This window comes from Bos mutus, chromosome 15 (genome assembly GCF_027580195.1).
Source record: "Bos mutus isolate GX-2022 chromosome 15, NWIPB_WYAK_1.1, whole genome shotgun sequence".
Taxonomy (NCBI): Eukaryota; Metazoa; Chordata; class Mammalia; order Artiodactyla; family Bovidae; genus Bos; species Bos mutus.
Window position 1 is genome coordinate 50,159,562 of NC_091631.1, and position 14,303 is coordinate 50,173,864.

The 14,303-nt window shown below is 53.4% G+C and overlaps 1 protein-coding gene across 3 annotated transcripts; it reads right to left on the bottom strand.

Moving 5' to 3' along the window:
• On the bottom strand, positions 1 to 9,988 carry C2CD2L (C2CD2 like). Of its 3 annotated transcripts, none has more exons than XM_070384095.1 (14): positions 9,237 to 9,988; positions 7,179 to 7,274; positions 6,487 to 6,606; positions 6,213 to 6,323; positions 6,009 to 6,125; positions 5,812 to 5,911; positions 5,549 to 5,657; positions 4,580 to 4,644; positions 4,359 to 4,486; positions 4,096 to 4,270; positions 3,067 to 3,168; positions 2,786 to 2,922; positions 2,413 to 2,698; positions 1 to 1,115 (listed from the first exon to the last, which is right to left on the bottom strand). In XM_070384095.1, exons 1-14 carry the CDS (start codon positions 9,588 to 9,590, stop codon positions 904 to 906), a joined length of 2,112 nt encoding a protein of 703 aa, XP_070240196.1. In that variant the 5' UTR covers positions 9,591 to 9,988; the 3' UTR covers positions 1 to 903. The 3 variants fall into 3 exon arrangements, with proteins under 3 accessions (XP_070240196.1, XP_070240194.1, XP_005897185.2); XM_070384093.1 differs by having other exon boundaries at positions 5,800 to 5,911; positions 9,237 to 9,987; XM_005897123.3 differs by having other exon boundaries at positions 2 to 1,115; positions 2,786 to 2,919; positions 5,800 to 5,911; positions 9,237 to 9,987.
• Positions 9,989 to 14,303: the final 4,315 nt, after the last annotated feature.

Consider the following 14,303-nt stretch of genomic DNA (forward strand, 5'->3'; position numbering starts at 1 on the left):
AAAGGATGACCATTTATTCAGTTTATAAACTCCAGTTTGACTTTAATAAATTAAATTCCAAGCCATCACACAGCAATGGACATCATCATCTCCCACTATACAGAGGGGCAACCCTGCTCTTGCTCCATCATCACACAGTCTGTAAATAAAACTCCTAAAGCCATCTCTCTGGGGAAGGCTTCCCAGCAGGCTCCTGGCTCCCTCCTTCCAACAGAGCCACTGCTCACAGAGAAGGCATCAAGTACAAAAAACGGTAATAAAGGGGGAGGGAGGGATGAGGAGCAGAAGGGGAGGCAGGGAGTGGGGAGTACCTGCCCCCCATCCCGGGCACCGGCCCGGCATTCTATGAGCTGCCAATGTCCTCAGAGGCAGACACTGGTGCTGGTCGGGGTGGGGACCTGAGGGAAGTGTGGGAGCCCCATCCCAAAGGGAATTGCCAACCCTCCTGGGACAGGAGAGAAGGATCACCTGGGAGAGATGCCCTCTATCCACTGTTCACTGAGGGGCTGGGACCACACATATAAATAGAAAAGAGAATAAATAAGGGAGAAAGGATCATCTGAGTTGCTGAGCACCCTGGGACTCCTCTGAGGGGGTGGGTGTCAACAGCAGGCAAACGGGTCTGAGGAATGCCCACAGGTGTCAGGACAGAGCCTCCTCTTTCTCCCAGCCACCCATTCCCTCTTCTACGTCCTTGGCAACGGGTGTCCACTTCTCACACGCTTCCCGTTGCAAGTACCCTTCCAGCTGGCCCCACAGCCCAGGGTTGACAGGCCTTCCTGGAACTCGCGGGGCTTCCCTGGCCCAGGCTGTTGGGAATCCAGGGAGGGGAATGGAAGGGAATGTGGGGAAAGGGCTGAGAGGACTCCGGCTCTCTCCTAGCTCAGAGGGTGAACAGGGCCCTCAGAGCTGAGGGCTGGGGTTGCCATTGGCCTTGGGTTTAGATTTGAAGGAAAAGCGCTTGATAAGACGCCGAGAAAAGCTGCCAGCCTTCTTTCGGACGCTGGGTGTGGTCGCCGTGTTGGAGAGGTCATCGTGTGATTGGCTCAGACCAGCTTCCTTCTGACGTGGCCTCCGGCGGAAGATGAGCTTCGTGCCGCTGCGCAGGAAGCTCACTGTTGGGGGGAGAGGGGAGGCTGAGGGGCGAGGTGGGGAGCAGAGCATGGAAGAGCATGAAGGGGTCCAAGGCATGGAACAGAAAAGACATGCCCTTCCTGCGAAAAACATGGCGGCGCTCATGGGATTCTATGTGCACTCCTGAGGAGGAATGTCCCAGGGCTGGCTACTCTGTGAGGACAGACTGACAGTTGGGCCTCTTTACTAAAGAAAGAAAAAAGCTGAACAGAGGTGTTCCTAAAAGCCTATAAAATCACAAAGCGACAAAGTGGGTTGACCTTGATTGTTGAGTAGATTCCAGGATGTGAGCAAAGAGCGGTGTGTCTGGAACACTTTAAAGGGGTAAATTCAAGACCAATATAATGAGAAAGGTGCTTACACAGCAGGCTTTGGACTTAGGACCCTTAATATCCCAAGAAGTGATGCAGGCTTAAATCATAAATAGTTAAAGACATAAGTCATAAATAGTTAAAATAGTTAAAGACGCGCTGGCAGAGGGAGGAGGATATTTGGGGCAAGTCCTACAACCTTATAAATTAGAAATACCACAGGTATGTACCGACTGTGTCACTGTTACAGGGACACTCCTAGGGTTGGCCTAGGGAAGGATTTCTTATAGCGGAGAGAGTTCAGAATGAAAGGAAAGGGAGAAGAAAAGAATAAGGGAAGGAAAATATGCTCTTAGATCCGGGAAGAGAGAAAAACAGAGGTTTTTTAAAAAAGGGAAATACTTTTGAGTCTCTTCTTATTACCCACGCCTGTTAGATCCAAGCCAAGACCCAAGGCAGCAAGTCCCCAGTCTCTACTCTGGCGTGGCTGAAACAGGCTGGGAACTCTGATGATCCCTTGGAGGAGGAACGAGGAGACTGGCCCGAGGCTCCCATGTCCCTAAGTGTCCAGTGGGACCCAGGTGATGAAACTGGGCATCAAAGAGGGGTAGGGGTGGGACAACGGTAGCACAATAGTTAAGAGTTCGCCTGCCAATGCAAGGGACATGAGTTTGATCCCTGGTCAAGGAAGATTCCACATGCCTTGGAGCAGCTAAGCCTGTGGACCACAACCACTGAGCTGGAGCTCTAGCACCTGGGAGCCGCAGCTACTGAAGCCTGCACGCCTAGAGCCTGTGCTCCACAATAAGAGAAGCCAGCGCAATGAGAAGGCCACACACTGCAACAAAGAGTAGCTTCCACTCTCTGAAACTAGAGAAAGCATGCGCGCAGCAACAAAGACCCAGCATAACCCCACAATAAATAAGTACATTTTTTAAAAAAGGAGGGGCTGCCAATATCACCCCACCTTTGTGATCTTTGAGACTGCGGGTTTCCAGGGCACCAGTAGACCCTGTTTCCGACTCAACATCATCCACGGAGGGCCTCTCAGAAATGTCCGAACGTGTTGTCTCATCTGCTTCCTGGACACTCATGGGACTGGAGAGGGCATCTACGGGTCCTGGGGACATGGCTGGGGGGTCTGAGGGAGGTGAGGAGGGACCTCCACTGGGCCCTGCATCATCCTGTATTGAGGCGTCCAAGGATGCCGCATAGCCCAGGGAGAGTGCCAACTCATCCTGAGCGATGGGCACCTGGCAGGAAGGACAAGTTTTAATGGGCAACAGTGACCCATGAGGGCTTTTTCCCGAGCCCACCTCCTTTCCCCAGAGCCCTGTTACCTTGGAAACACCCGAGATGATAAGTGTGCTACGCTTGGTGGGTGTCTTCTTGGCTGCCCGCCCACTGGGTTCAGTCAGCTGGCGAATGGCTGTCTCTGCTACAGGGTCCAGGCCGTTGGAAAGGTGGCTCTCCCCTGCTGGATGATGGATACAGAAGACGGGCAACCTGACTCCTCCCTAGCTCCTTCTTGGACTTGAACTCCTGTGCCTCACCCAAAGTGGTTTTTGACTCCGGGACTCCGGTGTCAACCACCACTCACACTTCCCAATTCCCTACTCACGGCTGCTGCTGTGGGATGTGCTGCTGGGGCCACCACTCTCACTCAGCACTGTCGTCGTCTTCTCGGTCACCTCCACCTTGGACGGGGAGCGGGAGGGGGAGTCTGGTGGGTGGGGGAGGGTCAGTGAGCTGGGAGGTGCTTTAGAGTGGCCCCCACCCGCTACTGTCTTTATTGAGAGGCAGACTTTGGCTGACTCATGACTAAGGCATGATTAATCACAGGGGTGACTAAGAAGATGCCATGGGGACAAAAAGATACCACAGGAACCAATAGGAGTGTGGGAAAGAGGCAGGGGCCCCACCAAGGGCATGAAAATACTGAGAGTGTGCAGAGATGGCATAGGGGTCCAGTGGAAGTAGGGGAAACGCCATGGGACCTGTAGAGCTGGGAGAAATGTCATGGAGAGGCCCTGGAGTAGGAGAATTGCCACTGAGGTCACTGGGTTTGTTGGAGGGTCCCATGGGTGCTAGAGGTTGAGGGGTGAGGGAGGGGCAATTAGGCAGCTGGGGCTGGGAAAAGGGAAGAAGACTAACATGTGAAAAGACAGAGGGGAACTTGGGGAGGTGGAAGTATGAGTACTGTCATGGGGGCTGGTAGGTCCAGACTTAAAGGGGAGAGGGCTAGTTAGGGAAATGGACAGATGTACAGGAAAGTTTAGGGCTTCCCTGGTGGCTCAGATGGTAAAGCATCTGCCTGTAATGCGGGAGACCCGGGTTCTATCCTTGGGTCAGGAAGATCCCCTGGAGAAGGAAATGGCAACCCACTCCAGTATTCTTGCCTGGAAAATTCCATGGACTGAGGAGCCTGGTAGGCTACAGTCCATGGGGTGGCAAAGAGTCAGACACGAGTGAGCAACTTAACGTTCACTTTCAAGGGAAAGTTTGAGAGAGGCATAGGCGATATGGAAGATGTGGTCAGAAAACAGGAGGAGTTGGAATTAGGGCTTTCTTTGCCCCCTCCCTGTCCTGCCACGGATCTGCAGTCCAGGGCCCCTGGCTAGAGCTGGACTCCCAGGCTCCTCCTCTTTACCTAATTTGCCATCTACCCGGGGCCGGGACTGGACGGTGGTGACTGTGGTGACAATGGTGCCATCTGGCATGATGGTCCGGTCCAGCTCAATCTTCTTGGTAGGTGTGATGCTGGGGCGTGGAGTCGAGGGGGTGGAAGTGCCCAGGTTCTGGGGGGAACCCTCCTCATATTGAAGCTGCCAAGGGGGAAAGAGGAAAGAGGCAGGGCCTCAGGACTGGCCTTCGCTGGGTCTTCCCATCTCCCCACCGGGGGCAGCTTCTCACCTCTATTGCCATGGTGGCTGCCTGCCCCAGGGCTTTCCCGGGCCCAGGGGTGAGTGGGCACACCTGTCTTCGGGACAGTGGTCTGGAAGGGGAGGCCACAGACAGTGTGGCCTGGCCCAAGAGTTCAGCTGGGGAAAGGGGTGGCACTGTGAGTTGGGTCCATGACCAGGCAGCCCCACTCAGCACCCACCCAGAGGTGCTCCTTCCTGCCCCGTACTCACTGTCTCCACAGCTGCTACTCCTCAGCACTTTGAGGGTCAGCTCCCGGCTCTGGGGGCCCAGATCCCTGTGGCCAACGAGAGGTGGGGCAGGGAGGGGGAAGATTAGCAAACTGAATCCACCCTTGAATTGATCTCAGGCCAGAGGCAGAGTGCATGCATGTATGCTCAGTTGTGTTTGACTCTTTGCGACCCCATGGAGTAAAGCCCTCCAGGCTCCTCTGTCCATGGGATTTCCCAGGCAAGAAAACCAGTGAGTTGCCATTCCCTCCTCCAGGGAGCTTCGAAACCTAGGGATCAAACCTGCATCTCCTGCATTGGCAGGCAGATTCTTTACCACTGAGCCACCTGGGAAGCCCAGAGGCAGAGAGAGATGGATGTAAATAAGATGGAACAAGTGCTCCAATATGCTTCCAAATACAGACTCTTCCTTAGAAAATGGGATGGGGCTGAGCAGGGACCATGCTCCTCAGCTGGGCATTCAGATATTCCCGGTTCCTGCCTTTCCAGTCTCTATGTTGAATCACCCTCTTTTTCTTTTACTCAAGTTGTTCCGTCTGCCATGAACCCTTGGTCTCTCACACTCTGTTGAAATCCTACTTTTGTTCAAAGGTGTGGTTTAAATGCCACTTCCTCCATGAAGCCTACTCTTATCTTTATTTTTGTGGAATTAAGCTCCCTAACCTAAGCACGCCCATGGCACTTTTTATAAACCTGGACTGGAGCACTTATACCATCTCCTTGACGTACATCTGTCTCTGCTTTGAGCTGGTGATCAACTCAGGGTTGAGGTAGGTGCATCTTGGTCATGTCTGTAGCCCTTGGGACTACGCCAGGGCCTGGCATACAATAGAGGCTCACAGCAAAAATTAAGAGCTGAAAACAGCTGATTCATGTCAGGGCTCTGCTGGAAGGACTTGATCTCAGTCCACCCGTGGAAGCAGGGGTGGGGGCTGGGGAGTCACTCCTTACAATGTCAAGTCTTCGCTCCACTCCACCTCAGGCCCAGCCCTCGTGGGCTTGGTCCACTTCTGTTGCATGGGGTTGTCAAGCTCAGCTACACAGCACACTTCCCCAGTGCCTGTGAGGAACCAGAAACATAAAAATGCTCATATCCAAGTTGAGAGGCCATTGAGTAGTAGAGAGGTCATACCCTGGGCAGAGGGGCCAGGAATGCCTGCAGCCACAGCCTTGGTAGCCCACCAGAAGCTTCTGGCTCTCACCTTCCAGCTCACCTCCCAGATGAGATGCTCGAAGCTGCCTTAGGAATAACCGGATAGGTCTGGGGATGGATGGCTGGGCCTGGGGTGCCATGGGTGGCTTCTCACTGGGAACCTAAGAGCAGGAGGAGGTAAAAAGAGCTGTAAGAATCCCAACACAGTACCCTGAAGACAACATGCACGCAAACTATTTGCTTTGAGTGCCTACTCACCAGGCCCCCAGGGGCAGAGCAAGCCCTGAGGTTGACCATCATAGCTGGCTGGGTGCTGACTATGGCATCCTCAATCAGCTCCTCAATAGTAGAGAGCTCTACTTGCTCCTCACCTCTCTGCAGGGAGGGGAACAAGGAGGTGAGGCCCTCAGCTCTGCCTCCCTCTCCCTGTTCTGTCTCTTCTCTCCAGCCCTTCCCCCTTACCTCCCTGGCCTGCAGCTTGGGAAGCACCGTCAGGCTGAGATTTGGGCGATCAGTGAAGGCCCAGGATACAAGCAGGCCTTCGCCAAGGATTTCCTCCAGGTTGACTTCCAACTGTGTACAAGGGACAAAGGGACTGGGTTGACTTGCCTGACTCCTCCAACCCCCTAGGACCCTCTCTTCCCAAATTCCATCTTAGAGAGGAACCAAACAGAAAAGGCAGAGGCAGCTGAACCTCCCACCCCCTGCCCAACTCCATTTCCCACACCCCCTCCACCTGTGTTGGTGGCAGTGTCAGAGTGACGTGGTAGGTCTCCATGGAGACGGCAGCGGGGGACTGCTGGGTCACAGAGACTGGGAACATCACCTCCTCAGCAGAGAGCTGGCAGTGCAGCACCTGAGACAGCCAAGGCACGGAGGCAAGGAGGGTCAGGCATAGAGGAAGATGCTCACCTCGGCCCTGCCCTGTCCTGCCTGAGAGTGGGTCAGCAGACCCCTCTCCAGTTTCCCTCGGGAATCACCTTTTGGGGGGTCCAACTCTTTTGCGACTCTTTAGTGACCCCAAGGACTGTAACCTGCCAGGCCCCTCTGTCCATAGCATTTCCCAGGCAAGAATACTAGAATGGGTTGCCATTTCTTTCTCCAAGGGGATCTTCCCAACCCAGGGATCAAACCTGAGTCTCCTGCATTACAGGCATATTCTTTACCACTGAGCCACCAGGGAAGCCCTTGGAGTGGTCATAAATCCATAAAAGAATGATAAAATTCAGACTCCTCCAGAAAAATGCAGATATGCACACAAGTACTACATTTTGCCTGTAACTTCAATGGGATTCTCCAACCTCCTGAAGCCAATTCTGGGATTCCTAAGGCATTCACAGACTTCAGGTTAGAACCCTCAGAGTAAAGGGAACTCAGGATCAGCCCCCACCCCAGTCCTAAAGAAGGCAGAACCCATCAGACCCTTACCATGGTGCGCTCTGATTGGTCTATGCAGGTCACATGACTGATGCTGGCTTTGGGTGGGAGTTGGGGCACCTCCTCAAAGGCGATTTGGATGGAGCTCTGGGGGAGTAATGTGGGCATAAGGTCAGGTCTCTGGAACTGCCCCCGCAGGGCTGACCTACTCAGTTGCTGGCTAGGCCCTGGCACTGCAGAGGCCTCAGCTGCAGGCTGCCTTCTGGCCCCTCCTTGGCTCAGAGCTTTAGGACAGGAAGTGTTTCTTTTGAATCCCACCTTTTCAGGGGTCTGCAGGTGTGAGGCAGACCTGGGGAGCTAGACCACCTCAGAGACCAGATCACCTTGAGCTGAAGACCCTAGATTCCTCCTTGAATGCCAGGAGCCTTCCTCCTCCCCCTACCTTCTTCCCTACCCTTGAAGAAAGATGTGCATAGAAAAAAATAATAATAAAGGTGTTGGTGCCACCTATATATCTTAGCTGGGCAGGGAGAGACACGGCTGAGCCAAGGGTGAAAGCGGTAGAGCCACTTATTCAAGATAAGAACTAAGCCTTCTTCCAGCTAAATGGGATGTGGAGGCACAGGAGTATGACTCTACCCATATTCTTGGAGATGAAGGTTAGCTCAGCATGGCCTTGGGGAACTTTACCAGAGGAACTGGGAAGAAAAGCAAGCTCAGAAGGCTCAGCGGCCAGGGACCTGGCTAATTCCTCAAGGCAGAGAGCAAGGTGGCATTAGGGAGCAGAAAGCTGCTTAGCTTAGGTGTTGTAAGAGCTTCCTAATTCTTCCACGGCAGTTGAAGCAAACTGCTGCAGCCCCATCCAGGGAGCAGAATGGGAAGAACTGAGGAGGGGGCACAGACTGGGCACAGACAGAAACAAATCCACAGGGCTCATTTCCCTGGCAAACCGGGGAAAGCCAACTTCTCTGCTACTGTAGCAGTCTTGTCCGAAGGTCAGGCCAAGGGAGATGGATGGTTAGAACCCCAATCTCCCCACCCCCTCCAAGGGAGGCTAATGTCCAGCTGAGTCAGCTGTCTTGGGGAGTCAGTCGTCTTGGGGAGTCAGTCCTGACAGAGGAACAAGGTACAGGGAGAGCTGGGTGGAAGACTGAGTTCATGGTGCAGACTGACAGATGCCATCTGGCTTTCTGGTCAGCTGGGTGAAGGAGGAAGAGCAATTTCTTGTGTGTCTACTGTTTCCAGGCATCTGGGCAGCTAGTTGAGTGAAGCCCTCCAACTAGTGGTGGCTGGAAATGGAGAACCCTCTGAGCGAGGCGGTTCATAGGCTGTGAAGGCCAAGATGAGTGGGGATCCCAAGACAAGGAGGTCTCACTTCCCACTCCCACCTCAGTCTTATGACCATGCTTCCTGCCCCACTTCCTAGGAGGCCAGCTGCTGGTGGTGCAATGAGAGGAAGTAGGCTGGGCTGGTTTGTGACTGACCCTCAAGGGACTGCTCTAGGCTTATGTGCTGGGAGGGTCATGAATTGTCAGTCTCCTTTCCACCTGAACACCTTTCCTTCCACACAGACATGGCAGGGAGCATGAAGAAGGATGTGTTAGACTGGAGCAGTGAAATTACTGAGGGATGGGGGGGGGTGGTGGGATTCAGGCCTGGTCACACCAGGGATCTGGGGCATGAAGTGCTGACTGGGTGTGGTGGCAAGAGGACCAAGCAGATTCTTTCACAGGTGCACCTGTCTCTTTTCTACTCCTGCCAGCCCTGCTCTCCCCCCACTGCCCCCCCCCCCACACACACAACCAGCACCCAGGCTAGGCGGAAGTGCCCTGGGGCACAGGGATTAGTGTTGCTATGAGAACAGCAAGTTGTGCACCGGTTTGGAGCCAGAGAGTACCTAGACCACAGGAATAGAAAATTGGGATATAGCTGGATTTCCACAACGCCCAGGCACGCCTGCACCCTTCTCTCTGACCCCAGAGGGGAGGAGATGCCACGGGGTTCCTCAGTTGATCCCCACCCCCATACGGTCCTCCTGGCCTGAGCAGTCCTTCCTCTTTAAAAAAAAAAGGCAGAGTGGGGGGACCATCTAGGTCCTGTCCAACTCACCCCATCCCTGCAGGCCTGCTCGTTCAGCGCTCGCACCCAAGCCCGCTGCCAGTTCTCCCGGAAAGACTTGAAGGCGAAGAGAGATGCCAGAAGGCCCCGGACGCCTGGCTCCTCGGGTGCGCCGGCCCGAGTCGCCCTTAGCCTCAGCAGCGAGCGCCACACGCCCAGCTCCCGCAGGGAGACGGCGGGCTCGGCAGCGAAGGCGGGTCCCTGGCCCCGGCCCCCGCGGGCCCGCGCCAGCCACAAGCCCCGGGCATACTGCAGCAGCCAGCCCAACACCGTGAGCAATGAGGCGGCGAAGAGGATCAGCAGGGCTGCCCAGCCCACGTCCCGCTGCCCCCAACCCGGATCCATGCTCCGCGCGGGCTCCGGTCCCGGTTCCAGCTCAGGCTCAGCCGCTGCCCCGGGGGAGCATGGCCCGGGCGGGCCGCGGGGCGGGGGCGGGCTCCCCCGGGGCTGGGCGCGCGGGATTGGGGGCTCTCCGGGGCTGGGTGCCCGGGACTAGGGGGTGCCACAGATCGAGGAGAGGAGGTTCCTGGGGAGTCGCGACGCCGGGGTCCCTCTCTCCGTAGTCCGGGGCCCTCCTCGGTTGATCCGCCAGTGCGACCCGGGTTAGTCGCCGGCCAGCGCCCGACTCCTCCCACGGCGGGGGCCCCGCCGGACCCGGGCGGAGACTCGTCTGCGGAGACGCTGTGGCTCACGGGCCGGCACCGGCTCCCGGAGGGCTGCGTGCGCAGAGCTGACACTGACAACACGGCCGGCCCCCCCGCCCCCACCCTGCCTTAAAGGAGCCGCACCCGCGGGGGAGGGGCTTAGGGAGCCGGGAACTCCAGCTCTGTAAGACCGTGGGAGGAGGAGCGGAACGGGGAGGAGGTTCCTGGGTGGGAAATAGGCGGGATCTTTAACTACCCCGCCCCATTCTGGAATCGGGGGTACTCCTGCTCCCCTGAGCTCAAGGTAAGAGTAAGCAAGAGTAACTGCACTCACAGAGATGCCGCCTCTGCTTTCCCCTACGCTCCTTAGCTTTCCATAGTTTGGACGCCTGTGGAGTTAAAAAGGAGGAACTCCCTGTGGATAGCATCAACCCCTTATCCCCAAACACCCAGGTTCCGCAGCTTCTTGGTTCCTGGCCGAAGCTAGGCTCTGGGTGTGTAGATGCAGAGCATCCCTCCTAGACAGAAGTGCCTGGCAGAGGTCCAGCTGATACCCACCCGAGAGAGGTTGAGAACATGGAATATTGACCCCCGTCATCTACTCCCATCCTTTGGAGCCAGGACTAAGAGACACCCTATTAACCTCCTTGCTCGTGTGGGTTTGTTCTGGAGATACTTCCCAAGCCTGGGGCTGCTTCTGTTTTTAAAAATAATGTATTTCCATAGTAACAGCTTCTGCCTAAGGAGCACGTGTAGAGGGGTTGGTATTGAGAAGGGAGCTGGCACTGCAGCACTGGACTATCAATAGATTCAGCCAGAGGACTGAAATATGTGATATCTCAGCACGCATCCAAAAATGTTATAGGTACACTCTGGCCTCAGAATCCATCCCTTTTCCTAGGTGTAAGGGGATGGATTCCATTCCTATAGGACAGAGGCTTGTCATTGCTTTCTGGAGGCAGGGGAAGGAAAATTCTGCAAAAAGATTCAGAGGAATCTCCATTCCCCAAGAGGCCCTTTTTCTCCACATATATATGGCAGGCCTTCCTTAGAGAGGTACACAGGAAGATGTTAAGTATCTCTCTCCCAAATCCAGTCATTAGTCTGAGCAATGAGCACATGGAAGTAAACAATGTCCTCTTAAAGTGTCGGGCTGCAGAGCTAAGCAGAACCTGCCAGGTTAGCGACAGGGTGCCTGAGCCATGGGAGGTGTAGGAAAGCCTGGGGCATCCCCAGATTTCACTCTAAGGAATGGGGTGTGGGTGACCTTGCTGTGGCCCTGCCCATGCATCATCATTGGCTCCCTCAAACTATAGGTTTCCCTTGTAGCTCAGTTGGTAAAGAACGTGCCTGCAATGGAGGAGACTGGGGTTCGATTCGTGGGTCGGGAAGATCCCCTGGAGAAGGAAATGGCAACCCATTCCAATATTCTTGCTTGGAGAATCCCATGGACAGAGGAGCCTGGCGATCAGATCCCAAGAGTCAGATGTGACTTAGCAACAAACCCACAAACTACAGAAGTCCTAGAGTGTGGATTTTAGAGGACAAAAAAAGTGGAGACCCTGTCTTAACTCATCTCTCTTCCCTCATATTCAGTCAAGATACTTTAATATAAGGAAGTCAACTCCTTCAGGAAAACAATCATGTTTATTTCACTTTGTGTCCCTACAGTACTTAAAAGTTTCCCAAGCACAAATTCTTCGTAATTTTAAGAAGTCTAACAGAGGGACTTCCCTGGTGGTCCAGTGGCTGGGACTCTCTGTGCTCCCAATGCAGGAGCCCCGAGTTTGGCACCTGGTCAGAGAATTGGATCCCACGTGCCACAACTAGGAATTTGCATGTCACAACAAAGATCGAAGGTCCTGAGTGACGTGGCTGGGACCCAGCACAGCCAAATAAATAAATACAAAGAAGCCTAACAGAAAATATTCCAATATACATGTAAACACTGAGATTTTCTATGCTGTTTCCATCTTTTGAAAATCTATTTGTATCATCCAAGTGGAATGGGAGATCTTGGGGCTTGCTGATAAAGGAGAGGCAGGAAGAAATGGAAAAAAGTAACTCAGCTGCCTGGAAAAAGCCACAGATATGGTCCTGAAAGTGTCATAGATCCAAACCCTCCAAAGCTGTCTCATAATGACTTGTTCAGCACTGTGAAACATTTCTAGGACAGTCTTTTCAGGCAATCGGACTTAATAATGCATTGGCTTTGCTTACTGGAAGGCACTCAGGGCTCCCTAGCAGGAGATGTGCATCTCAGACCTTGCCTGCTCAGCCCAAGAAACCAGCTGAAACCATTGACAACCCACCTAATCCATGGATCCTAGGATGAGCATCAGCATATAGGCAGATGCTTTGAACTTGTATCAGGACAGGCACAAAATTTCAAGTGTGCCCAAACAATCATGTGTTTGTTTCTCCTTGTGAGTCTGATAATCAATTGGGCATTTACCATCATGGGAACAAAAATATTCCGATTATATAACAAGTATCCAAGTAACCATGTTCTGATAGTAACATGTATGCATGTTACTATCCATGAATCCCCAGTGTCTTATTTTTGAACAAGTCCCCTACCCTCTTCCAGTGGGGGTTGTGGGGGAGGGCTAACGATCTCTGGAGAAGAAAGAGACAAAGGTTCCCAATGCCAAGATGGGAAGATTTATTAGGACTGGCCTCCTAATAAAACAGGAAATAGATACAGACTATTCCTCAGACCTCCCGGGAGTCTCAGCCTGCTCCTGATCAACCAGATATCTGAATGCTGCCTCCTCTGGGGCTCTCACAAGCTCCTCCTTTCCACCTGCTCCTGGTGTCTCACTTTCCCTCTTTGAAAGGCCCTTCCAATCTTGTCACATACTGAAATCTTTGGAGATATTACTCTTCCTCAAGCTCCTCTCACTTCCCCTGGTCACAACTAATTGTTCTTTCCTATTGCCCTCTGTACCTCTTTCAGATAGAGACTCATTATATGTGTTGATGCCTTCGATACAGATATCTGTGTGCTTAGCCCCAGGGGGACACCCTGTGGAACAGAAAACACTGTGCCTCTAGGGAATTACAGATGCACACTCATGTACCCATGTGCAGCTGCACACACACACAGAAAAACAATACCAGTGGGATAATAAGTACTGAAAAACTGGTGGAATACAACTATCAAGTAATTACTGGCTTGATATATATATATATATATATATATGCCGTATATATGGCTTTATGTTGTTAATTAGAGCCACCTTCAAGTAGAAAGGACATTTGAGAGACAAGAGGGACTACCTTTGGCCTAAAAAGAGTCAACCTGACTCTGACTCTTATTCAAAAGAATGAAGAAACTATCAGCATACTTGAGTTCTCTCAACTTCCTCGTGATGATTTCTTCCCTGAGGACTGGAATCATTTGCCACCTAAGAGCCTGTGAATGTGTGATCAAGGGAAACAGGTGCCAAGCAAAAGGCACCTGACCTGGAGGGAGAAACCTGCCTGGGAATTCCTCAGGTTTACCAGAAGCCAGCCACTTTGGGGTTTGGTTCTCCTACTTGCTGCTGCTGCTGCTAAGTCGCTTCAGTCGTGTCTGACTCTGTGCGACCCCATAGACGGCAGCCCACCAGGCTTCCCCGTCCCTGGGATTCTCCAGGCAAGAACACTGGAGTGGGTTGCCATTTCCTTCTCCAATGCATGAAAGTGAAAAGTGAAAGTGAAGTCGCTCAGTCGTGTCCGACTCTAGCGACCCCATGGACTGCAGCCCACCAGGCTCCTCCATCCATGGGATTTTCCATGCAAAAGTACTGGAGTGGGGTGCCATTGCCTTCTCCGAGTTCTCCTACTTAGTTCTTTCCAAAGCCTCGGCCTCACCTCCTCGGATTGGAAGGCTGCCACAGTCTAATGATCCCATACGAAGGAAAGTCAAGTACTGGGTTAAATCCAAACCTGAGAGCACTCCCAGCCCCATCAGTTCTGAAGTGCGCCGCTGTGTTGCCCGGCAACTAACTGCTACTGCGGGGGTAGAAGGTGGGTGGGATGATGTAGGAAAAGTACCTGAATCAAGGACGCCGGAAAACATGAAGTGGGAGGGGCTTTTCAAGTGTCAGCGCTTAAAATTTACATCATCTTCCAAGCCGTAGCTGAGTTTCGGGGAACTGAGTTGTGTTTACCTTGGCTTCCTTCTCAACGTTGACTACCTTGGCAACAGGTTTTTCTACAAGGAGCAGGTGCTGCTCCACATCCTTATCCCGCCTGCCCTCCCCCTGCCCCCCTGCTTCCTGTAGCCATCTTCCCGGTTCCAGAGGCGTCCCATAGTAAACGCCAGGCATTGGCTCTTTTAGCGTGACCAGCGGAGGCCGACGGAGCTAAACCTGACGTGGAATCGAAAATAAGCCGCGTCAGACACGTGGTACAAGGAGGCGTTCAT

Bases quoted from the DNA above. Each gene is read 5' to 3' on its own strand.
- C2CD2L (XM_070384093.1), bottom strand. From the start codon at position 9,590: ATGGATCCGGGTTGGGGGCAGCGGGACGTGGGCTGGGCAGCCCTGCTG. The intron at 6,126-6,212 runs GTAAGGGGGAAG...CCCTCCCTGCAG, and splicing joins CCAAGCTGCAGGCCAGGGAG to AGAGGTGAGGAGCAAGTAGA. The intron at 1,116-2,412 runs GTGGGGTGATAT...TCCCCCCAACAG, and splicing joins CAGTCTCAAAGATCACAAAG to TGAGCTTCCTGCGCAGCGGC.